The sequence below is a fragment of the Symsagittifera roscoffensis genome, chromosome 5 (genome assembly GCF_963678635.1).
Source record: "Symsagittifera roscoffensis chromosome 5, txSymRosc1.1, whole genome shotgun sequence".
NCBI classification, from domain to species: domain Eukaryota; kingdom Metazoa; phylum Xenacoelomorpha; order Acoela; family Convolutidae; genus Symsagittifera; species Symsagittifera roscoffensis.
In genome coordinates this window covers 67,224,897-67,250,510 of record NC_087066.1, presented here as the reverse complement: position 1 = coordinate 67,250,510, position 25,614 = coordinate 67,224,897, and the positions used below count along the sequence as shown (strand labels likewise).

The following is a 25,614-nucleotide window of genomic DNA, read 5'->3' as shown; positions in this document are numbered from 1 at the left end:
CACTGAACAAGTTGCTTTAAAAGCTAATTATTTGATCCTTTTTAATTGGCAACTTCGTCTAAGGTTGAGGTAGTTTGCTTCATCAAAGTTCTTTTAAGTTTGTTTTCACTGTGTTCAAAATTGAATCCTAGCATCGTATGCCCCGTTAGCTATAAAGTCATTCAATGGATTCGTTTTTATATTTATATATATCTTTTTTTATAAATAATAATGTTTGTTAATTGTTTTTTTTGAGCAGAAAATCTCGATATCTTATCACTGAGAACGCAAAGCCTGAAAGTGTGAAGTAAAAAATGTAATCCTCTATTTGAAAACAATGGTTTGCTAATTATAAAATATTTAAAAATCGAGCTCTTATCATTTTACTGTTGTTAGTGTATTAATTTATCAATCAAATCGAAGAAAAAGAATTCGCATTAACCATTTATCCTCTCATCAAATTAATTTCGTTACTCTCATCAGAAGAGAACGATGGTTTCTTCATTGATTTTCTGATTGGGTGTCAACCTTGAATTAAATGAAACAAATCGATAACAACGCAGTTTTCGTGTGAAAATGAAATGCGTTTGACCTTGCTCAAAATATCAGACACGTTTCGCCACCAGAATAACTTGAAAAGGATAATAGCAGAGTACAATGAAATCAATTGGTGCAATGAGCAGCAGCACTTCCACGAATGTGAATTCAACGGGATTTTCCGTCTCTTTTAATAGTTCAACCTTTTTTGAACTTAACTCATCCGCGTCTTCTTTATCGCCCAGTGTAAACCTGACTTCGGTAAACAGTTATGAAGTTTTGGAAGCCACTCATTTAAGTGAAGAATGCTCTTTCGATGATTACATTGTGTATTTGTTTCCCGTTAAAAATGTTTATAATGGAGTTACCAGCAGAAATCCCAAAGGTGCGATGGGCTCTTATCTGGGTAGTTTTCTGGATCTGCAGTTTATTTTTTCGCTGCTGCTGTTTTCTGTGGTGATTGGCAGTTGTGTGTGGTGGAGTGGCGTGTTGCTGCTGCGAAAACTGAAGTTCAGCTCTGGAATCGAAAGGAGATTCGAGATAGTCACATTGAAAGTAAGTACTTTTCAAAATGCCAACTTATTTCAAATTACATTTTTTTCAAAGTTGTTCACAAAGGGAGGCGGAGCCTTGATTAGAATAGGGTAAGAGCATAATGCTAAGACCAAAGTACCAGAATGGCAATTTAGGTAATGAAAAATCGCGGTAGGGTCAGTGCCGATGGCTTACTTTTTTCATAAACACTTCGAGTGTCGGGACTGTCAAGCAGGCCACACGTATCAGCGAGAGTGTATTATAAATATCGTTCTGCACTTAGACCCTTTCTGCTTTCGAACCGTTCTTCATATAAATCGGCCTCCTTTTAAAAAAAAGAACCAAATCGCAGCTGATACTTGATAGACCGATTTGAATTGTCTGTATACAGTTAGATTAGTTTTTTTTGTAAACACTCAATCTGTTTCAGCTCCTTAAATTACAATGCTTTATTTGCTGTCTTGAATTAATGTTTTTTTTTTCACCTATAAAAGTTCCTTCTAAGCATGTTCTTAGAACGTACGGACTGGTGATTGTTTCACAGCAGTTCGAGTTGTTTTAGGCTGTCGACTTCATATTCGTCAATGTCATTTTATTGCCAATTGTCGTTTCCAACTTCTTACACGAATACTTTGTACCCTTCCTTATCCACACACCCTCCTATCTCCTCGCAATGGCCTTCTCTGGAATGCTTTTTCTGCACCTGCAGCAGTTATGGCTCGCTTGTATGGCCATTCGGAGGACACTGTCACTCGTGTTTCCTTTTCACTATCTCTACCATTGTCTGTCGAGGCCTCGATTAAAACTGACTTTCACTTTATTCGCGTGTGTCTTGGTGGCAGCCATTCAACCTTCATATATTGTGTAAGGAAAAATCAAATATGCATTTTTTACTTATTGCCAGAAAAATATTCTATTCCCATTGAAGCCTCCCCCTTCCTAGCCTAGAAACAAAAAAATATATAGCGTCACCACAGTAGGTTTTTTAATTATGGGAGGCTTTTAGTAGACTATAATGGCAGAGCCAAAAATTTTGTATATCGAACCGTTCTTGAATATAAGTCCGATATTATTTTTGATGCCCGTGGAACTGTTAAGGGAAGCAAAGAACAGTCCGCCCTATTTTATCGATTTTTGCAGGGCGAGTATTCTGTTGCGTGCAAAGAAACATTGTACCAAAGTAGAGCCACCGACACCTCAACTAGGCGGCAGGAGACGCTCATTCTTCGTGCAATTTCCCGCCAAATCAGTGCCGACAGCACCGTCTCTACTTTATCTTCTAGTGCCGAACTTCGTAATGTGCACATGCTATATCCTGCAAGCTCTCGTGGCGCGCAAGCATCATTTAGTGATTAGATTGAACACGACTATAATGCCGAACAGCGCCGGGATAGAAGCGAATCGGAAGACGACCGGTCGCTACCAGAGTGTAATGGGAACGAAGCACGAAAGCCATCAGATCAATTGTCCCTTGCATAGACAGCAGGAGTTGAGTGTTCATGAAAAGGCTAAAAGGTCAGAATTGAAAGCAATAAAGGGTGTTATTTATTTAGTTCAAATTAATCAATAGCGAGCTACCGAGTATTAGTACGAACCTTCTTTTTTTTCTAACCTAACTCGCAAATAAAATTGTTCATATGGAAATTTCTCTGTACCATTGGAAATTGCTTAGCATCTGTTCTCTGCTTTATTTGGGACTACCATTTGTCATAAATAAAGCGTCCGTGGTTAGTGTGAGATTTATAATCTCTAGGTCGCAGTAGGTCGTAGGTTTGAATCCGAGACGTAGCCGGATTTTACTAATTCGAGGCATATTTCTACTTTTCATTTTGATCTTTATAGAGCTGCTTTTAGTCTTGTTCTCGGTAGTATTTGCGAAGCGAAGCTTCGCCTTTGTCTTAAATGCGTGCTTAACTATCTCGCCACGTTTAAACTTTTTTCAAGTACTATTTTTTGCATGTTTAGCGAAAGAGTTTTCACTTTTAAGCCATATCGTATATTGCATTGAAGAGTTTTTATTCGATTTACCAGATTGAATTCAGTGTTTATTTCACCGAGTTTGAAAAAAGCAGCTCAATAGTGGATTGCTGTCAGGGTTCCCACAAGGGTTGCGAAGTTGGCCTCCAATCATGAATGCCAAAAAATTTTGGTGTTAAAAGTCGAAATTCCGAACCCTATAGTTGGTTGCTGTCCGAGTACTCTCAAGACATGCGAATCTTGCGTCCAAATGCGACTGCACAATTTCTTCAAGTTTTAGAGTGACGTTTGTGTTGTCTTTTTTTAAATTGTTCAAAGAACTTAGGGATGTCAACTTCAAATTTTTTGAAGTGCTTTATATCTATCTTGAGGCTTTTTCAGGGTACTACCAGAAATTGCGAATTTTGCCTCCAAATATGGCTGCGCAAATCTTCGTAGTTTTCGAGATATGACGTTTTTTGTGGCTTTTCAAAAAAAAATAAGAAAACTAAGTTACGTTCTCAAAATTTTAAATTCCCAACGCTGTAATTGGGTACTGTATAAAGGAGTTGCAAATCTTGCGTTAAATTAGACTGTTCAAAACATGTTAGTTTTTGAGATTTGACGTTTTTAATGTTTTTTTCAAAAAAAAATTTGAAAACTTTAGTTCCGTTTCTCAAAATTTGAAATTCCCAACGCTGTAATTGGGTACTGTAAGAGTACTCTTAGGAGTTGCAAATCTTGCGTCCAAATTCGTTTGTTCAATTGCCTTTAGTTTTTAATTAAGTTTCGCAAAGAACTTAGATTTGAAAACTTTGAAATGGATTTTCAAAATTTGGGTTGAAAAAACTTAATTAAAAAACGTCATATTTCAAAAACTAAAAGCAATTGAACGGTCGCATTTGGACGCAAGATTTGCAACTCCTAAGAGTACTCTAACAGTGTTCAATTAAAGCGTTGGGAACTTCAAATTTTGAGAATCGGAACTAAAGTTTTAAGTTTCGCAAAGAACTTAGATTTAAAAACTTCAAAATGGTTTTTCAAAAATTGAGTTGGAAAAACTTGAATAAAAACAACAAAATTGGATATTACCAAGCCTGTAAATGGAGTTCCGTCACACGCTAGTATTTCTTATTCCCAAAAAATAAAATAACTCGATTTGTTCGATTTCCGGATAATTTTCTGTTCGCTAGCTTGCAAGGCTGCGGTTGCGTTGTATCGCAAGTAATACGAAGCTTCGATTTGCCTCTGTGCTTAAAATTTGAATGTATGAAGTGAAGAAATTTTTATAGTTCGTGTTAAATCACCAGGAAATAGTCTTCTTCAGGATTTTTCTTGGTGGTAACTGAATTTTCCTATAAAATTTTACTCTTGAAAGTTTTTGGGAAAAACTGCTTAATTGCACTTGCGATTGTAAGTTGTTGCATCTGGGTACGAGACTTTTTTCGGTTCGCAGGACGCGAAATACTGCAACCGATATGTTTTTACGCAAGTTGAGCGTTGTGTCATTACAAACTCCACTTTTTTTTCTGGATGCAAGCCGGAAATAAAAGCGCTCATTTATTTGGTGGACTTTTTGCAGCAATAACGTTATATCTGGCTTTCTTGGTATAGCAGTATATCTTGGTATCTATTTTTTGGTGGCTAGTGTTTCCTGATTGACAAGAGCCCATGCCCCAGGTAATAGATCGCGTGACTCTCGATCTACAGAAAGGGGGTTCGACTCCGGAACAGCTGATTTTATTAATGTTTTTTTCTTCATTTTTTGCGATGTTACAGCTTCGCTATTGTATCAAAATTTGCTTTGGCTCTTCTCGCACCATTCCGTCTTACATTTTTGCAGAAACTCGTTTTACAAATTTCTGTTACAAAATGCTTTTGATGTTCTAAACTGTAATTAAACGTATCAGTTGTTACTCATTGTTACTCTATTTTTTCATGCAAATTGCCGTATGAATAATTATCCAAGAACTTTATTCTGTAGTCTTAAGAGAAGGGCGAGAAACTGGAAAATAGCCTTTGCTATTAATGTTGATTAAATTTTACCAACTCGATCTATTAAAATTTCAATTTTTCCTTTTCTTTCGGCTTTATAAGTCTCGGTCTATACTATATTGGCTTAGTGGCATTTGCATCATTTGATGAAAAGAAATATTTTTTGTTATACGTTTGCAGGGGCGGATCTAGGATTTTCTCGAGGGGAGCGGATTTTCAAAAAAATTTCGAAAATTTTGTCGACCATTTTTTGTTTAGGTCGACCAAATTGATTTCTCGAGCTCTCCCGAAGCACTGTTTTGTCCCTAGTTTGGCCAAATTTTCTGCGCCGCAGGCAAAATTTTGAAAAAATAGGCCAAAAAGGCGTTTCTAGACACTTTTTGGAAAATTTTGACCGAAAAATTGCCTTTTTTTGGGCGCGCCGCCCCTCAAAATTAGTATATATTGGCGCCAAAGGCGCTTTTAGAAAGATTTTAAGGTTGGTCGGCCAAAACTGGATTTCTTAAAAGTACCAAAGGGGGACCCTTTGGGTCGGCAGGGGGTTGAATCCGCCCCTGTACGTGTGTATTTGAGAGAAAGTGGGACTTGAAAACTTTTTTATTCATTTTTAAGTCTCGGCTATAAGGGTTTCTATTCATTTTATAATTGAAGTTCGGTTGTTTCAGATGGTGGAAAAGCATGCAGAAATACAGAGGGATCTTGTTCAGTCTCTCCCTTTCAATTGTTCATACTGCAACGCAATTGTGCGCCATACTTATTTCTAATTCGAAGCTATCTAACACTTCACATTACGGATTTGTTGGAGAAAATTGGCTGACATGGTGTGAGGGGTATTACTTGTTCCTCTATCCCGCTCTTAACACTATTCTCTTTGTATTCAACAATAGAGAAGTGAAGCAACATGTAACTGGAATGGTCAAAGGTACCCGGTTACCCTCCGAGTTAAACGCAAGATCGCCGAGTATTGTTGTTTTGAGACAAGAAATGAGCGGCATTTCTCTCAAAAAGAAATTACGGAAGTTACTGTTCTTCAGAGAATGGAAAAATGCTTCCACGCATGCGTACAGGGGTTCTAGCTCCAGTGGTGACACGAGTGTGTCTATTGTATGAAAACGACAAATAATATCCATCTTTTTTACAAATAGAAAAATGCTTTAGAGATTAGCTATTTTTGAATCTCCGATAGTTGCCAAAGTCAAGTGAGTTTGATTGGTCCTGTCAATTTTATTAAGATTAATGAACGTAGTGGAGACTCTTATACAGGTCTTGCTGATTTTTTGTTTTTTTAGGAAAGTCTTAATTTGTTCACGCTCAATTTTGATTTTTCGCGGTTTGACTTGTGATTTCTTTTTAAGTTCAGTACATTTCTATTGTTGAAAGGAAGGCAAACTCCACTATCAAACAGGAAAATTGTAAAGGACACAGGTGATCGACTTCGAAAATGGAAATTAATTATCAGATATCCCAGTGAAATAAAAGTTTTGCGTATTGATCCAGTTTTCTCAAATTGGGTTAATTTCAACAAAAAAGTGTCCTTCATAAATTGTGCTACAAATTCAAAAAGCTTTAAGGCCATCTTTTTTTCTTTGAAATTAAAAGTTGAAGGCTCTTGAAAACAAGTCAGCTTTTTCAGTTTCCTGGCGTTCATTACTCTTTTCCAACTGTTAGTTGGCTATGTTATTGATTTATTAAACAGAAGATTGAACCTCTTAGTTGAAAATATTGTAGAACATTTTGTCTTAGAATTATGCTAATCAGATTTTTGATCCAATTATGACTTGTTTGAAAAATTGGTTTCAAGGTAATGCTTAACTATTCGACGATATTGGATCACTTTTCATGTAGCGGATGAATTATTGTTTTCGTTTACTCTTATACTTTTTACGTGTCTTATCTTTAATGAACTGATTGCTTTGTCAGTTCTGATTCTGTAAATACTGTGATAAGTGTATTTAAATTCTAATTTAATAATGATTTCATGAGTAAAATTTTAGAAGCGTTCAATTCCACGTGGCGTGTAAGCGTTAGCTGGTCTCAAACGAACACTAAATGACTGTATTGTATGCAACACATTACTCCAAATAGTTAGGCGATGATGCTCTGAGTCTGAGCTCCTTGTGAGGCAGTGTGAGTAATGGTATTTGCAGCATTCTTTTTTTTCAGCATTCTGACTGGTCAAACATTCGACTGTTTTTATCTACTTAACAATCCCCCCTGTAAGAAAAAAAGCGCGGGGGGGGGAGGGATTGTTAAGTAGATTAAAGCAGTCGGGTCTTATGCACTAAACGGCCCAAAATTATTATTTTTAGATCTCTTGAACTGAAATTAATGTGGTTGAATTTGATTGGCTAATTAGCCAACAAGCTCCATCGACATTTTCTGCCATTTCAAATGAAATAATTGCCATTTCAAGAAGATAAAATTATTAGCCGAAATGATACAAAAAAATTTTTGTTTTGTCAAGCCATTTTTTAAAGTTTTTTTTTGTCTGGGCAAAGTTTCATCTTTTCGGAAATTTCGGCTAATAATTTTATCTGCTTGAAATGTTGATCGGAATAACTTGAATTTTTAACTTGAATTTGATTTGCTAAAATTAAGCAATCAAATTTGATCGCATAATTTTCAGCTTACGGTGTAGAAAATTTGATTTTGGGACGTTTAGTGCATAAGACGCAAACAGTCGAATATTTGACCAGTGAAAATGCTGCAAAATAGGAATTCGCAATATAAAGCTCTGTGATAATTTACTGTATTGATACATTGGGGGGAGAATTAAGCAGATATCATAGGGGGGAGATGTGCAGTAAATCCTAATTGTGCTCTACATCTTCGTAGTATCTGGTGCCGCTTGAAGTTGCATCGAGCTTATTGAATTTTTTTGAGGTAAATCTAAGTATATCAAGGCAACCAAAGTATCTGTGTTAGACTACTGAGCTTAGAAGAAAGGAAGTTACTAGCAGTTTATTATTTGTTACAATAATAATAATAATGGCATTGAATAGTACCGATGGAGGTCGAAATTCTCATTAAGGGTCATTGATTGATTGAACGATTTCGTTCATTCGGCTAAAACTTTTTCGATTTACTTAATTTCGGCTGAGACGCATTCTATTTCTGAGAACGACGAAGTCGCCGTGCAACTTAGCGGCCATGACCAGGAAGTCTCTGCAGTCGGCATTGAAGCCAGACAAGATTTCCAACCTGTGAAAGATTTCATCGAAAGTTGCACCACAAGCTACCGAAGTTCAGCCCAGCACACAAATTTCAACTCAATTTGCTCTTCCAACAAACGCATATCTGACTAAAACTGCGCAACAAAAACGAAGGAACGAAAAAAAAGTGAATTGTCCCTATCCATCTGGGCGCTAGTTTGATTTTCGGTCAGTATATCAGAGTTTCGTTGAATCTGAAAGTTGAGAGGGCGAGCATGAAAAGTTCGGACATGATCTCAGCTTTAGAAAGTTTCAATTTTTGATTAGTTTACAGCAACTTCAAGTGAGCCTTTTTTAAGTCAAGATCATGCAGTTCATGTAAGTGTTGTAGCGTGCTAGTGCAAACTTACGGTCGATTATTATCAACTTTTTTGAAAAAAACTAGCCGCGAACATCAATCTAGAGAAAATTTATCTTGACTTTGAACAAGCTGCCTTGAATGCTCTTTCTGACGAGTTTCCTGAAGCCCAATCATTGGTTGCTTCTTTCTCTCATCGCGAACCTAATCGCATTGAAATTGCTTCCCGCCCTTTCTTTTGAAAAGAAATTGAAAGTGCTGGCCAATGGTGTACGATATTCGTCTAATTTGTGACGTGCGTTCGATTGATCCAAAAAAAAGTAGGATAAATGTCGCAATCTCGTCAGAACCTATATTAAGAGTCTTGTCCCACACCTAGAAGCCATGATTACCCCGCCTTTAGGAGTCAACAAGCGGTATCGCTCCAAAAACAAGCGATGTCGAAGGATGGAGTTTTGGCATTCGATCTTTTTTTCAGTGGCGTTATACCCTCATCCGTTAGGTGAGGTATAAACGATGTTCTAGTGAAGCGTAAATGCACGATAAGAAATGAGACAAGAAAGATAACAACTTAAATTCAACTCTATGTTTAAGTCTGGCTGACACTGACCTCGAATCATTTGAGAGACAGTGCCTCATAAGAACTAGTACATATGTCATTACGTATAATTAGATACTTTTTTAATCATCAGACCGCTATATGTTAATCAATGTAAGTTAAGTCTATAATATGTATGCGTTACCAACTGGTAATTCTAGCACTTAATCTATATCATCATTAATGGATATTTTACTATAATTAACCGTACGGATAACATTCCCATCTTTTTGATTAATTGAGTGTATCAATTTTCTTCCGTGTCCTGTTTGTCGGTGTTCTTGGTGTTTTGCTTCTGCGTCTCTTTCTCGTATTTCGTGTTTGTTGTATCCTGTGGTTAGCTTTTGCTCGAGTGTTGTTTGGCTAGTTGTAGGATTGTAGGAAACTCATAGCTTCCTGGAAATTTTTGCTGAAAGACTCCTCAGTGGTTTTGGGTTTATCGAGATTGTAACGAGAGCTGGTAGTTCTGAGCGGCGAGGTGTTGCTTTCATTTGTTTCTCTGGTGTTTTCGGGAGTTGCCGTGTCCATGTGGAATTCAGTACACATGATATCCTCTGACGAAAACTGTGGTAAAGGGATTGTATTTACAGGAGTATATTCGACCGCATTGATTGTTTGCTTACTGTTGCTGTTGCTTCTTGGATAACTGCTATTACTATTGGTGGTTCATTGCTATCCGAAATTTGACCAATTGGAATTGCGTTTCCAAATTTTGTTGTAAGCGTTCCTTTTCTCGGTCTAGTTGAGCGTCGGATCTCCGGTGATTTGTGTTCTGGTGTGGCCTTAATGTCGATTCTTTTAGCGGCGGGTATGGTCAGTGATGGCGAATTGTTTGTGGTCGAGATCCGTATCCGACGATAGCGAAATCGAGTTGTCGCACTCGAATTGTATTTGTGATAAGTCGACCTTGGATTTCTTTTTGGGGCTCATTTTTCCTTGTGATTTCGTTTTCGGTTGGCGGTGCGGCGTATTATATCTTGAAATTTATGTTGCTCGTATGGTTGTTTTGGCTCTACTTGTGAAGGGTTGAACAGTTTCTTTGGTCCTAACGCCCTCCTGTTCAGTGTTTGCTGAATGACCTGGACTGTTTTCGGGGGTGACCGCTTGGGGCTTGTAAATGTGCTATCCTTTGTGGTGTGTTGCTCTGTGGACTTTATCCCTGAAACGTGTGGTTTGGACCTCGGTAAGTGTTTATACGTCACAAAATCTTTCAAGGCCGCTGGCCCACACTTGCCATAGACCCTTGGGTCCGTCCGGTATGAAAGCAAGTCCATCGTGCCTAATTACTCGAGGTTGTTTGCCGTCCTCCTTTATCCACGCAGTGTGTGGAGAGTAATTTAGTATTGAGCCATTTTCTAATTTTGAATTGTGCCCCGAATCTCCCTGGATTTTTGATTTTCCTTGCAATGGTTGCTGTTTTTCTAGCGACATGTTCCAGTCGAAGTCCCGATTTGGGATTGATTGTGTGTGCTGGACCTTTGAAACGGCCTTTTAGAAAGATCAGCGGTGCTCTTTTGAGGTTTTGATTTTCTTGGTTGGTCAGTGGTCTTAACAGTTTACGTGTTTTCAAATTTTCTGAATCGTTTTTTCAGTTAGAAATGACTTTTAGAGTCCTATGAGATCGCATGGTTTATTTCAGAGCGGTAGATGCGCACCTATTAGGAACTTTTCGAATAGTAGTCGGTCGAATTCCTCATCACTGCTGCCAGGCGCGATCGTATTCGTTTTTTTTTTTGCGGCATCTTGTTGGTTTCTTGCACGTTTTCCTTATTTGATAGTGTCCGATGTGCTTACCTGGGTATGTGTAGCCATGTTGTCCACAGCAGGTACTGGATTGAAGATGGGTTCTGGCACGTACTGTGGGTCCATTGGTTTAACTGTTTGATCTTTGTAAGCCAGGTCAAGCTCGTCCGCGCTATTTGCATCCCGATTCCACATAGCCTCTGGTGTCAGTGCTGGTTTCGATAGAAATTTAAACATGATAGCTTAGTGTTCTCCCATGAAAGATAAGATAATTTTGGTGACGTGCTAAGATAACTCAATGATGTGTTAGCCTTTCTGCCGAAATGAGCATCAAAAGGTGCAATTTTTGTAGTTGCGTTTGGTGTTATACGCAGTGTTTTAATCAGTTTGGCCACATCTGACGCAAGTTTGTATAGTTTATTTGTTTTATCAATTTTCTTTATTGCTAATCGTGATTTTAAGGTTCGAATGAGCCTTTCGACCATACCCTGTGGTCTACATTGGTGCAAATATTACTTTGATGTTATTACTTTTGCAATATATGAGAAACTTAATGGCTCGAAAACCTTGGGATTGATCACATCGAATATTACGTTACTATGTGGTTGACAATATGGTTTTGCAGAAAGTGCATGATTGTATCCACTTTGTTATTCGTTACTACCTTCGCGTATGAGAAACGCGACAAAAAATCGACGCCCACCAAGATGTAAACTTTGTTGTTTTCGTCAAGTAGTGGCTCCGCGAAATCCAACTAAATTTCTTTGTTAGGTTCAACTACTGCATCGAGTGTTGTATAATATTTTTTACCAGAGATTACTTGAAGATTCTTACCCTTATCGCGGCAATTCTTGCAATTTCGCGCGGTTTACACGTTGTCTCGGTGCAAGTTCGGGTACCACACATGTTTCGCTGCCTCTAACGTTCCTCCTTGTACCCAGCGAGTTAAGTGCAATGCGTCCATTAGTGTGGCTCTCAGTTGTTTTGGGATGACAACCTTATCATCGTATAAGAGAATGTTGTCCCTGACAGAAAGGTGGTGTCGTACATTGGAGAAATAGGGACAGTAGCATTCTTTGATATTGTCTCACCTATGCTGCTTCACCATGTTCATTAGTGGTGATAGGTTTCGATCCCTTTTTGTGGACGCCGCGAGGAGTTCGATGTCCATCACTTTCCGCATATTTTTTCGGAACAATGGGGTGTCCTCCTCATCTTTGTTAGATGTTTGGCATTCTGTGTCATGCGTTTTTCCGCCTCCTAGGGTTTGGCGAATTGCGTAGACTTTCTCATTCTCCACTCTCCGGAATGTGTAGCTTTCTGCTGACGGGATAACTTGGTGTCTGACTTCACTAACTGTCAATTTGGGCGGCGGTTGTGTTTTAGTGGGGAAGTCATTAAACGATGCGAAATTGATAGGGGGAAAGTAAGCTGGGTTTGATTGCCACTGTGGTATTTGCGAACGATCCGTTTGAATGGAGGTAAGGCCATGCCTTGTTATAATTGTCTGCTCATGGTTGACGCGCGATTTAAAGTATTTGAATTTGAAATTTTTTGAGTGATTTGTATCTGCAAAACGACTGAATTGAAATAATTGATTAGGAACAGTGAATGCAATTTGCGTGTGAACCGAAATTGAAGCTGTAAAATTTCCGTTCAGGTTGAGCACTTAAGTGCCTAGATATTCGATTGGATTTTCGTTCAAGAATATATTTTTGTTGCTGCTGTCTTGAAATTCCAAGCGTTTAAAGAAATCATCGATAAGTGCGACCCCAAATTTTGCGTCCCAGTATGCCAGAGGTTGTGATTTACCGACCGGGTGTCGTGAAATGTAATCAATTAGGCCCATTTTACTGCCTGACAGATGATGTTTATCAAAATCGCACGTGATGAGTCTGTCGGTCCATTTAGTTAGCCTGATCTGATAGGTTTTATTACCTCTATTACTTTGTAGGGCACTTACTAAGGTTTGGTGATCAGTTATTAGACTGAAGCGTCTACCATATAGGCAATACTTAAAAATGTTCAATAACCCATACTGCAGCCAAAAGCTCTAGTTCGTTGACCGAGTATTTGTTCACACGACTTTAAGAAATGCGATGCATACGCAATGGTTGCCCAACCGTCTGGTGTTTCTTGTTCAAGTGCCGCGCCTCTTCCGTCACGGCTAGCGTCGCAAATAATGCGTGTTTCTCTGTTGCTTACAAAATGTCTGTTTTCTTTAATGTTTTAAACCGCGTCTAAGATGTTTTTGAATGCCTTTGCACTGTCTTCGTTCCATACAAAATTAAATTTGTTGGTTGCAGACAGTAGAGGTCGTAAGGGGGTACATAATTGAGCCAGGTTTGGGATAAACTTATTTAAGTGATGAATAGACCCCATAAAACTTTTCAGTTGTTTGAAAGTTTTTGGATGTTGCAGGTTAACAATTGCGTCTGTTTTCTTTTGCATAGGAGTTGTGCCGTATTCGTTGATTACAAATCCAAGCCACTCCACTTCCTTGCATCCAATTTTTCATTTGTCTACTGAGATGGCCATGTTTTCGGTGTCTAATTTATCTAGAACTTCTGTTAGTTTTTCAATGTGTTGTTCTTTCGTACCGTGCGAAATGATCAATATCATCCAAAAATGCGAACTTGTCTTTTTCTTTATTGAGTGTAAGATCCTTAGCTTTCTGAAACTCCGCGGGCATATCGGTGAGCCCGTAGAAACCTGTTTGGAACTGGTAAGTTCCCGTTGCTCTACCACCAAATATGCTGAAGTCACACTGCTTACGTGTTTTTTCATCGTGGGAGTTGACTATACGCGTAGCGTAGATCTATTGTGGAAAAAATATCGTCCCCGGTTGATATGTTCCTTCTTAAGTCGACTGTGCTAATTTATCTAACAAAACATCGATATTCGGCATTTTGTTTTTGTTTTTATGGATCGATTTATTTGTTTCGAATCCATAGCTAATTTTTTTGACAGGTCTTTTTCTCACCGTTATCACAATAGGGCTTATGAATTGTTGATCACTGCATTTCTCAATGCGGACTATATGACCCTGGTCAATTAACGATCGAATTTCGTTTCCCACTTTTTCTTGGATATAGATGGGAATGCGTCTCCCGCGTTGTTGCAGCGCTTTGAATTCTTTGAAAAAATTAGTATGAACCACATGGTTTTTCAAGCGCCCTATTCGTGTGCAAAGTCCAGGGTACGTGGTTCTGACCCATATCGCAACTTGTGTGTCCGAACTTTTAATGTTGTCAACATGAAGTGTTAAGTTACCACCTGGTTTTTTCTGGCCTAGTTGTTTTCCGATTTGTAGAAGGAGATTGTGCCCCAGGATGTTCGCTCGTCTGTCGTCCACCACTATGAAAGAAGCTGTATAAATCGTCCATCCTCCGGATTTTATAGGGGCGATTAATCGGCCAAGTGAAGGGATTTGGTATTCATTGTAGCAAACCATGCGATTAGCTTCGTCGTCATCTTCCATTTTGATTCTTCTTGCCGATTTCGCCGAGGATACTAGAAGATTAGCTGTTTTTTTTTTCATTTACGAAAGAAATTGAGAAACCCGTGTCGGCAATGAAGACTAGGTTACTTTTCTCCGAGTGGACCCGAATAAGGTGTCTTTTGAGATCGGTATCTGTGATCATATCTGCTTGTTTCGGCTCAAAGTGTATCCAGTTCGTATCCATTAAGTATCCAAATCCTCTATATTAAGAGTCTTGTCCCACACCTAGAAGCAATGATTACCCCGCCTTTAGGAATCTTTGACTTGCTGCAACAAGCGGTATCATTCCAATTGCAAGCGATGTCGAAGGATGGAGTTTTGGCATTCGATCTTTTTTTCAGTTGTTCAACTATTCAGAATGCATCAACTAGAAATACTTTCTCGAAAAGAAAGTGAGTTGAGTGTATACGAAGTAAAACTGACATTCAGTTCCTTTCTTTCAGGCTTTAGCCAGTTTATATTTTTGTAAAAAAAAACTCAGAACATCCACTGTGTCAGTCTCAAAAGGTTTTAATTGTTTTGATGATTTTTTGTACAGGCGTCTCCTTACACCGTCGGTGAGACGTCGCAAACGGAATACCAAGACTAGATTTTTAAAATCCTTTCTGTTAGTGGTTACATCCCAGAGAAATCACCATATAGCCGTATTTTTAGCCATCCAGTTTTTTTACCGTAATATAAAAAAGTTGATCAAATTACCAGAAACTACTATCAATTTTTGCCGAGTTTTCGGAGCAAATTCAATGTTTCATATCTTTTTTCACTTTATGACATGTCTAGTCCATAATCAACATAATTAGCAAATGAAGTATTGGTTTTGTAATGTTGATTTTTTGGTTATATCCGGACAATAACCAACGCTAGTACGCGATCGTGCTTGTCATGTTCCTTGATTTCATGTTTTGGAGTCGGATTTGTAGAGACAAAATTTTGGTTCGATTAATTAATCCAGATTGCCCGTTTTCGGATTCTTGTCTGAACTTGTTCTTAAAATAGCGACAATTTCATTTTGCAACTTGTCGATATTTTGTTTGCTTTTCGTACGTTCACTTGAAACGAAGCCGAAAAAATGACCTTTTATACCGTGACCAAAGACAGTAATATGGGTGTGAAACGGATTTGATGTTAAAAGATTTTAGGATAAAACTATAAGGAGTAAATAGGTTCGGTCAAAACAAATCAAACCAATTCCGCTTCTGCAGCGCATATAGAATCCATCATCCGCTAAGGATCTGGCTATTCGTTGTGTTTTGATAGATCAATGAGTTTCAACTTAATTTCTCGTGTAGTTGTTCCTGGAATTTTTCATTGAGCATTATATTAGTACTAAAAAAAATGATCACAGAACCAGGTGCCAAAATCTCTTGAGAAAATTCACGACTGCAGCAATATGTTGACCTACACTTTGATCACTGTGGATTTTATGGGTTTTGAAACACGCGCAAGCAAAATTCACGAAGTCAGGAAAAATTAATAATAGGAATGAAGAATAAAAATTAATAAAGCAGAAAGAGACTGAATTGAGAACTATTATTATTCCATAGTAACTTCCATGATTATATCAATCTTCAAATTAAGGAACTAAACTGCACAAGGGGATCTTCCATTCATTTGAATTGATGACTTTCAACAAGAATTTTTCTCACAAATACAAACCCACTTCAGAATTGTGAAACTATTCACGTCGACTAATCTCCGGACCAAATTAGTGCAGAAAAACGTTTACGATAATCCAAACTTACTTTAGAATTGGGGCTAATTCTCAACCAGTTTATTGAAACTATTCACGTCGACTAATCTCCGGACTAAATTAGTGCAGAAAAACGTTTACGATAATCCAAACTTACTTTAGAATTGGGGCTAATTCTCAACCAGTTCGCGATATGAAGTTTTCTCGGAGAAACCCTCGGAACATTTTGAGTATCGAGAAAAAGTGTAAAAAGAAGACGCGATGATTATGACTGGTGTATGTCGCCTCAGTCTAGAATAAAAATATGCCGCCCCAAAACCAACAGGAAAATCCAACTCCATTAAATATAAAGTTTTCCTTTTTTCGATTTAACCGTTTTCGTTTAAAATTGTTAGTGTTATTGCTCAACAGTTTTTTAATTTGTTCATTGTTCCAACCATTGAAAATGGGGAAAAACTTTGTAGTCGGGTGGTTAACTTTTTTTTGTGTTCTCCACGCACAATCAGATACCACAAGTAATTATCGCAATGGGTCCAGAGATGTATTTTAAAGCCCTCGTTGTCGTGATTCGCTGGAAATTTTGATATTAAATCTAATTTTTAGCGAATAATGCGACCGAGTAACGCTCATTATGTGAAAATATTTTTTTGCTTTTAGACTTTTAGGATAAAAGTTTTGATTTTACTTTAAAGAAATCTAATTGTGGATGTTTTTTAAGCACTTGTTTGGCATTTTTCTGTTTTTCAAGACAAATCTTGTTGATCATGTCTAATTCTTTAATTTTTTACGCGATCGTATAGTTCTCGAATTACAGCACCCACAAAAAATTACACTAATTTGAAGAAAAGTTTACATTTTTATGAACATGGGTGGAATTTTCGGTGGTACTTACACAGCAACCAGATATCCTTGTTTCATTGTTCTTTTGTGCATTATGATGCCCCTGCCTTTAATCGAAAACTGATTGAATTTCATAAAGATTTCCATTACGTTTTCGATTGTTTCAGTTTTTTTCTCATAAATTTTTATTTCAAAATTTACAGTTACAGCAATCTACCGTTTTTTATAGTCAATGTATCTATTGTCAATCTATACAAGTCTTAATAGGCGTTTCACTTGACACGTTTATGAAGTCTCTATGTTGATAAGCTTTTTCAACGTATTGGTTTGGCATGTTCAACAAAAGATTTTTTGCACGTTTAAGCTAAATCATATGTTGCGAGAAGGAAATTTTTTTTTCGATTATCTCGATTTAAACCACAAATGTATTGAAACATGAATGCTTTAACTGGCAGATTTTTTAAAGCTTCCATATCTGTGTTTATTTTGAAAGAATTAAATTCAAACACCTAAGCTTGGGCTTTGTCAGGGTAAACTCAGGTTTCAAATCTGGCCTTCAAATATTACTGTTCAATTTTTTTTTGGTTTCCGAGATGCTTTTTTTTATTTTGTCAATTTTTTTTCCAACGTTTTTCAAAAAAAAAAAACGAACAACGTGAAATTTTTGAACAAAACTTGAAATTTTCAACCCCATGAGTACATCTGGCCTCCAATTACTACTGCCCAAACCACCTTAGTTTCCGAGACATAGTGTTTTATGATTTTTTCATATTTTCTAAAACCTTAGATTTAAAAAGGGTTAACAAAATTGGAAATTCTCTTCCATGTTGGTCATTTTTTCAGGGTACACTAATTGGTTGGAAATCTGGCCTCCAAAAACAACTGCCTACAACTTTTTGGTTTCCGAGACATGCCGTTTTATTATTCTTTTTTTCAAAAGAACTTAGATTTAAAAAGGATTAGCAAAATTGGAAATTCTCTTTTCCATGTCATATTTTCAGGGTACACACATTGGTTGTAAATCTGGCATCTAATTAATTCTGCCCAAATCCTTTTGGTTTCCGAGATATAGCGTTTTATGGTTTTTCATTTTTTTCAAAAAAAAAACAGATTTAAAAAAGATTAACAAAATTGGTAATTCTCTCTTCCATGTCATTTTTTGGTTGCAAATCTGGCCTCCAAATGATACTGCGCAGTAATTTTTGGTTTCCGAAATATGGCGTTTTATGAGTATTCAAAAAGACAAAATTCAAGTGTTTTTTTGGTACCTCAGGAGTTGCAAATCTGGAATCCAATTATTATTGCTCAAATCGGTTTGGTTTCGGAGATATGGCGTGTTTTGATTTTTTTATTTCGAAGAACTTTTATTTAAAGCAGACCGACAAACTTGAATTTTTCTACCCTATGGTGGGGTTTTGTCAGAGTGTACTATTGTTGTGCTAATCTGACTGCCCAATTCCTTTTAGTTTTCGAGATATGCCTTTTATCATTTTTTGTAAAATAATATCGAAAGACTTAATTTAAATAACTAAAACTTGAAATTTTTAACACTATTCTGGGGTGCTATCAGGTTTTTTTGATGTAAACAAAAACTTGAAACTTTGGAACTTTCAACTTCGTATTTTGGTGCTGTCAGGATACTCTATGGGGTTGCCAGTTTGGCTTGTATTTCATTTTTAGTTTGCGTGTTATGACAATTTTCAGTATGTTTTTTTTTCAAGTTTTTCCAGTAAATTAGTAATTTTTTCCAAAAAAAATCTGATTGATGTTACAATTCTCGTCCTGAAAAATTCACGCATCTGATGGAAATTAGCAGTTTTAGTGATGTAGTTACTGCTCAAATCGTGTTACTTTCCGAGACATGACGTTTTTATGATGCTAAAAAAGTTACCCTATAGGGTGGTGCTCTCAGGCTACACTCAGAATTTGCAAATGTGACCTCCAAATTTTACTGCTCATCCTTTTGTTTTCGGAGGTATGGCGTTTTTATGATTTTTCAATTTTTTCCAAAACATTTGATTAAAAAAAACTTAACAAAAGTTTAAATTCTCAACCTCATGCTTGAGTGTTGTCTGGATATAGTCAGGAATTACAAATCTGGCCGTCAATTGTTTCTTGGACCGTGAGGGGAGAACAATTTTTAAAAAGTGTGAAGCTCCAATGGAGTTAATTAATAAAGATTGACTGTGTGTTCAGAAGAGGCATCCGGTGGATTTGTTGGCTAGTGCAGCAGCAGTGGCGATGGGTGGTTATGGCACTGGCAGTTCCAGAGGCTACGACGAAATGGTGCCACACTATGTAAGCTCCATTTCTGAAATGGCAGCCTATTGGAGGCAATTTTTTTCGGTCGTCGGTTTTAATTTGGACCCCTAATCATTGGATTTTTTTGAGCGATTGCAGCCATCTTTAAAGACAACATGTTACATTAAAAGTTCCAGATCGAAGGTAGGGGATCGAAAATGATCAGCAGCTTCCGGTTTTTCTTGCTGTAAATTGATTTTAGTAATTTTTAGACACCAGAACTAGGTGGTTTTCTGCGTGAATCTTGTAAATCGAGTGTCTAAATTGCAAGGCTTACTGCTTTAGAAAAATATGAAAATATTTTTAAACATGGCAAAAAATTCTTTTAGCTCGTTAACTGTTACTGAAACGAATTAGTGGTAACTATGCTTTTCAAATTCAGTGAAATTGATGCTTTCTTTTCCAGATTGACATCGTGAACGAAAAGAGACTCTACCCAAAGTGGAACGAAGACGTCAGTGGAAAAGGGGACAAGAGTGTACCACCCACTGTGGGTATGAGAAGTGGAATGATCAGGGGTAAGAGACTTGTGAACGAACTGCACCAGATGATGTCTTCTTCAGGAGACAATGACACCGCCTCCTCTTTCGACCAGGTTCATTTTCATATTCTTGTTCGCTGTGGGCAAAATGAATATAATACTAAAACGAAGTTCTGTTTATAAAAATAAAAACAATCGAATTCCTTTCAGTTGTACACCAAAAGGTCTTGCTACTTTAGTTTCTTGAATTTTCAGTTGAAACCTTTTTTTTAGTTTTTAAAAATACAATTTCCATAATCGTTTCAAGATTGATCTGGAGTTTTTCCAACTAAATGATTAGTCAAGGTGATTGATAATGTGAAAACAAGAACTAGAACAGTCAAGAACTCAACAATGGGTTTGCTCCTTCAGGTGTACGTGGACCAAGTGACTGATGACGTGATCACAGTGACTAGGCACAACTCGAGAACTCACGAGAGTGTGATAGCTGCCATCAGAACTGCCTTCGACCCCTCAGTTGACACTGAACAGCCTGCAGAGGCACACTCCCACCAAGTCACTTGTCTCAACATACCAGGTAGAGAAGTTTAAAATTTCCATGGTATGTCTAAAGCCGTCGTACGATTTTATGCGGATCACCGACATTATTAATGATATCATTTTGAAATGATTTACAGTATCAATGTTGACAATTTCAAAGTGTTAATGGTAAAAGAATCTTTAAAATTTGAAATGAGCGTTTTGATATAAAGAGGTGTCCAGAATGCGTTCAGAAGTTGTCGAAAGACTGTTAGTTTGTTCAGGTCAAATAACGGAGATAATTCTGGAAGCGAGCACAGTGTTGTCCAGTGAGAAGGATAGCGGGACTCTAAACTTGAAGAATTTCACGAGAGATCTCAAAGTGATAAACGGGCTCAACCAGTGGAGAGTATTGTCGAAGCGCAACATTCAGGCAATTTCCATCACTGAATCATTATCGTTTTTTCAACTTAAGGGAAAACTAAGTTTATCTCATTGCATAATAAAGGATAGTGTCATAATCTCAAAGAAGGTTTTTTAAAGTTATTTCCATGTTTGAAGTTTATCAAACCAAGTGAAGAAACTTGACTGAAGAGGTCTTCAATAAATTGTTTTGTTGTTTTTATCAGGTGGGTGAGAGTGAGATGGTGAAAGTAAAAGATAAAGAGGGTGACGCTTCGCAGGGGTGCAAAGTGGAGTTCAAGAGCTTCAAGCCAGGCAGTGTCGTTGTGTTCAGGTCCGTCTTTTCTCAGACCATCTCTACATGAAAGCACAGAATGTTTTTTCGAATTTTTGTTTCGCCATATTTCGGTAACGAGAAACTAAGCAAATATGCGCTTCAAGATCTATCTAAATCAACTTAAAACCAACCACCATTGATTCTAGTGCTAAGTGATTTTATTCACTTTTTCCTAAAATGTGAATTTCATTTCGAAATCTTTATTACACCTGCGAAAGCAAATGTCTTGTAAACGGGAACAAGACTTTTTTCTGTAAACAACTGATCTTGCAAATCTTACATCTTACTTGCTTTATTTCTGAAGCTTAGCATATTGAGTGTTCATTACCACTTAGCCTAGAGGTAACGATGTCGCGTTGGCTCCGCAAGGTCAGGGATCGAGTCACAGCCGGACCTTGTTTTTTTCATCATGTATGCAAGAACTTTTTTTCCGGTAAAATTGAATGGTTGGACTTTCGGTTGTCTGCTCAAGTTTTGTCGGCATAGTTGCTACACAGATTTTCCTTGTGCTGCAAGCAACTTTCCGGCTCAACTTGTGTATGCTCAACGATTGTCGGCTGTTCTTCGTAAGTTTTCTTCCGTTGCTAATTTAAAATTCAAATATCTGGCATTTTTGCCTAGAATGAACTTTGTTTAGACATACGAAAATTTTAGTTTTGGTACACCTGGTTTTTCAGCATTTTTCGATATTGTTTTGACTTATGTTTCTTATGTTTGTGCTGTATCGCAAATGATGCAACGCTCCGCTTAGCCTCTGTGTTAAGCCTCTTATATATCTTGAGAGTTTTGCAGGGTATCACTGGATTTGAATGTGAACCTGGCCATGCAGAAGGTGCAGAAACTCATATCTGAAATAGACCCCGCATTCTTTGACCACGAAGCGCCAGCTTCTAAAACTGATCACTCAAAAGACACTCCTCTGCATCCCTTTGACTTCTCCGCGCTTTCTTTGGTGGATATGAATGCCCTTCTGTACCGGTGCGGAGCTGAGGAGAGCTCGCATGGAATGGGGCTGGGGCCATACAACTTGCCGAGTTATGGGGACTTGAAATACTGCGGAATTGCAGGCACGGGCATATTTTCAAGTATTTTTACAGAGCCAAATAAAAATTGTGAAAAATGAAGCAGTTCATCTGTCCTGTGCTAGATGCTTTTCTGTCAATTCGTTCGAGATTCAACCGAGGACATAAGTTCAATGTTTTTTTTTGGATACTATGTTTTTTTGGTTTGTCATTTTATCAATTAAAATTCAAGGATTGCTATCCTTTTTTAAGCTCTTTTTTCCTCCCCCACCTCAGATGAGTATCCGTTTTTTGGCGTGACGAGGGGTTTCAAAAGTATAAGTATGGAGACCACATACGTTTGTCATGGTCTAATTAATCGGTATGCCAATTTGTGTATCAATCGGACAAAGTGAACAGAAAAAACTTAGTAAAATTTGCAGGCTGGTGGGGGATTTTTTCCTAAGCATTGACTGCTTTTATCCGACATTGACTTACAAGAGTTTCTAGGTTTTAGGTCTTAGAAGTTTTTGTTTTCAACTTAATCAAAATGTGTTGTGTTAGGTGTGAAGTTTGTGCTGGATGAGGCAGTGGCAGGTGGGGACTTGGGACACCCGCTGTGTGAGAATGTGCGACAGGGGGACTGGCTCATGGACTATTCCGTCAACAGACTCAAAATGCAGCCCAATGTCAAACAGGTAAAGAACAGTTATTGCCACACCGTTCCTTCTAGTGAAGTCTAATTGATTCATTTTTTGAGGTTGTTTTTCTGATCCTTTTCGTAGTCTCCGGATCTGAATATACGTTTAAATGTGCTTACTGCTTTTTAGGAAAAAGAATCATATGAAAATTATATCAAAACAAACCTATAAAAATGAAAATTTTATTTCAAATAACTAAATAGCCTAAATATTTTGGAAACTACAGCTTTTTCTTTAATCAAGAAGAAAGTGCATTTTTGTGCAGGTGGGTGAGTGGCTGGAGCCTGTGGTTAAAGAGATGAAGAAGCTGCCGATGTATCTGAAGCCAGCGTACTTGCAGTGTCTCGTGACTGCTATTTACAATGCATGTGTGAAACAGATCATGATCAAGTTAAACCAGTGAGTAATGGTGTGCAAGTGATAATTATTTGACATTTTTCGACCAATTTTGAGAGCGGTAAATAATCTTCTGGTTTCAATTGACAATATTTAGACATGCGGAGCGTAATTTGACACTACAGGGCAAATTTTTTCCAACCTAAGTCGCATTTTTTGGTGCTACTTTAGGTGGCACCCTTATTTTCACAAAACTGGTGAAAAGACCGGTTGCTGCTCTGTGTGCCGCATATTCCGCTAATCTCTTTTTACCTTACACGACCGCCTCCGACAGGTTCATGGACCCATTTATTGGATTTTTCTCTTTTTCTCAAACACTAACTTGCCATACATCTGGGATCAAAGGTTCAATCGCAAGAACCGGTGTTAGAAAACCTCTCTGTTTAAACGACTGCCTCCTTATCTTTGTTACAAAAAGTTAAAGCCCTAGAAATTGTCTAGTTTTGATGTTTTGACTGTTTTTGGAAACTTCTGATTTTTCCGAACTTGTCTGCTAAATGTGAGATCAAAGGTTTAATCGAAAGAAAAGGTAGTAATTTTGTCTGTATCTGTATAAGCATCAATCCAATTATTTTTTGTTGAAAAAGTTTTAACTCAGCAAAAATCTTTTTTTAAGAGTCGATGAATGTAGTTCGGACTTTTATATAGGTCAGGCTAGTTTTTTTGTTTTTTCCTGAAAAAATTTAGTTTTGTTCAGGCTCAAATTTGAGTTTTCATAGTTTAACGTTTGATCTGGTTAAGTTCCTGTTTGATTTATTAAACAGGTATTATGAAAACGTTTTTTTTTTTTCAGATGAGATCTGGTTTTTTTTTTTTTTTTTTTTTTTTTTTTGAGACGATTTTTCGAAAAATTCGCTTTCCCAAAAAACTACCCGTCAGATTCTCATAAAAGTGGTACCAATGGATTCAGTAGCGTTTCACCTACCTGCCTGCATAAAATTTAGGGCAATTTTTACCCTACCCCACCCCCTACGGTCTTAGAAAAGCTTCACAACTCGGTACTTTTTTCACTTTTTGCCCATTTTTTCGGAAATTTTCGATTTCCTCAAAAACTACCCGTCCAGATTTGGGATTAAGGGTTTAATCGATAGACCAGGTTGTAGGAAACTCCCATGCACAAGCGGCTGGTCCCTAATTTGCTTAGGGGAAGAGCTATAGACTTAGGAAAAGTCACTTTTTTGATTTTTTTGCCTATTTTTTCGGAAATTATCGATTTCCTCAAAAACTACCCATCCAGATTTGGAATTAAGGGTTTAATCGATAGACCAGGTTGTAGGAAACTCCCCCGCACAAGCGGCTGGTCCTTAACTTGCCTAGGGGAAGAGCTATAGACTTAGGAAAAGTCACTTTTTTGACTTTTTCGGCCTTTTTTCAAATCTTTCCGATTTCCTCAAAAACTACCAGTCCAGATTTGGGATTAAGGGTTTAATCGATAGACCAGATTGTAGGAACCCCCCCTCTACACAAACGGCTCGTCCCTAATTTGTCTAGGGGAAGAGCTATACACTTAGGAATAGTCAATTTTTCGGTTTTTAGGCCATTTTTTCAAACTTTTTCGATTTCTTCAAAAACTACCCATCCAGATTTGGGATTAAGTGTTTAATCGATAGACCAGGTTGTAGGAAACTCCCCTGCCCAAGCGGCTTGTCCCTAATTTGCTTAGGGGAAGAGCTATAGACTTAGGAAAAAGTCACTTTTTTGATTTTTTTGCCTATTTTTTCGGAAATTATCGATTTCCTCAAAAACTACACATCCAGATTTGGAATTAAGGGTTTAATCGATAGACCAGGTTGTAGGAAACTCCCCCGCCCAAGCGGCTGGTCCTTAACTTGCCTAGAGGAAGAGCTATAGACTTAGGAAAAGTCACTTTTTTGGCCTTTTTTTTCGGAAATTATCGATTTCCTCAAAAACTACCCATCCAGATTTGGGATTAAGGGTTTAATCGATAGACCAGGTTGTAGGAAACTCCCCTGCCCAAGGGGCTGGTCCTTAATTTGTCTCGGGGAAGAGCTGTACACTTAGGAAAAGTTTTTTTAAACGTTTTTTGGCATTGGAACAAAGATTCAATATACTTATTGTGTGTATTTTTTAGACAATGGAATCCGCTATGCTTACGTTTTCTCGCTTTTGCTTGGTGCTATTGGCTTTGTGTTGAGTTTTTTTGTATGGTTCGAAGAAGTCCAACGAGAAGTTGCACGAGTTACGCTAGTTCTCTTTGATCAGGTCGGTTTGTTCCAGAACGTTTTTGTGATGTCAGTTATAGTCAACATATTATAGTCATATTTGCAATGCTTGGACAAAATTTAATTAATTCGAAAATTAAAGAGTCTTTAGAAAAATGAAAAATACTTTATTTCATTAATGTTAGCTGGTTTGTGAAACACACATTTCACTTAATTCTAGTGAATATATATTCACATTGTTGAAGCATTGTGCATATGATTTTATTTTAAATATATTTAGCATGTAACCATGATTGATACGGTTTGCCTTGTCGCACTGTGAAAGGCCCGTTTAATGGGAGGTCATAAATCACTTAAAACATGCGCCAATCGATCAGTACGACACCATTGTCATCTTGTGTGGAAGCAA

The 25,614-nt window shown here is 37.5% G+C and overlaps 2 protein-coding genes across 2 annotated transcripts in view; both read left to right on the top strand.

Moving 5' to 3' along the window:
- The window catches only part of LOC134845466 (glycogen debranching enzyme-like), a 643,946-nt gene that overhangs the window by 609,453 nt on the left and 8,879 nt on the right, over positions 1 to 25,614 (top strand). The window contains exons 12-19 of the mRNA XM_063862356.1: positions 19,081 to 19,182; positions 19,592 to 19,780; positions 20,078 to 20,243; positions 20,470 to 20,618; positions 20,815 to 20,921; positions 21,717 to 21,991; positions 22,490 to 22,623; positions 22,892 to 23,025. Coding sequence (XP_063718426.1) covers positions 19,081 to 19,182; positions 19,592 to 19,780; positions 20,078 to 20,243; positions 20,470 to 20,618; positions 20,815 to 20,921; positions 21,717 to 21,991; positions 22,490 to 22,623; positions 22,892 to 23,025 — 1,256 coding nt within the window. The remainder of the gene's footprint in view (positions 1 to 19,080; positions 19,183 to 19,591; positions 19,781 to 20,077; positions 20,244 to 20,469; positions 20,619 to 20,814; positions 20,922 to 21,716; positions 21,992 to 22,489; positions 22,624 to 22,891; positions 23,026 to 25,614) is intronic.
- LOC134845468 (uncharacterized) lies at positions 583 to 6,237 on the top strand. Its single transcript, XM_063862361.1, has 4 exons — positions 583 to 1,071; positions 1,613 to 1,914; positions 2,191 to 2,565; positions 5,667 to 6,237. The coding sequence occupies exons 1-4, from the start codon at positions 637 to 639 to the stop codon at positions 6,109 to 6,111; spliced, it is 1,557 nt and encodes a 518-aa protein (XP_063718431.1). The 5' UTR covers positions 583 to 636; the 3' UTR covers positions 6,112 to 6,237.

What these genes read in the sequence shown, in the direction of transcription:
- LOC134845468 (XM_063862361.1), top strand. Translation starts at nt 637, where the DNA reads ATGAAATCAATTGGTGCAATGAGCAGCAGCACTTCCACGAATGTGAAT. An exon ending in TCGAGATAGTCACATTGAAA is followed by an intron (nt 1,072 to 1,612) that starts GTAAGTACTTTT and finishes GAGTTGTTTTAG; the next exon opens with GCTGTCGACTTCATATTCGT. An exon ending in ATTCAACCTTCATATATTGT is followed by an intron (nt 1,915 to 2,190) that starts GTAAGGAAAAAT and finishes CGATTTTTGCAG; the next exon opens with GGCGAGTATTCTGTTGCGTG.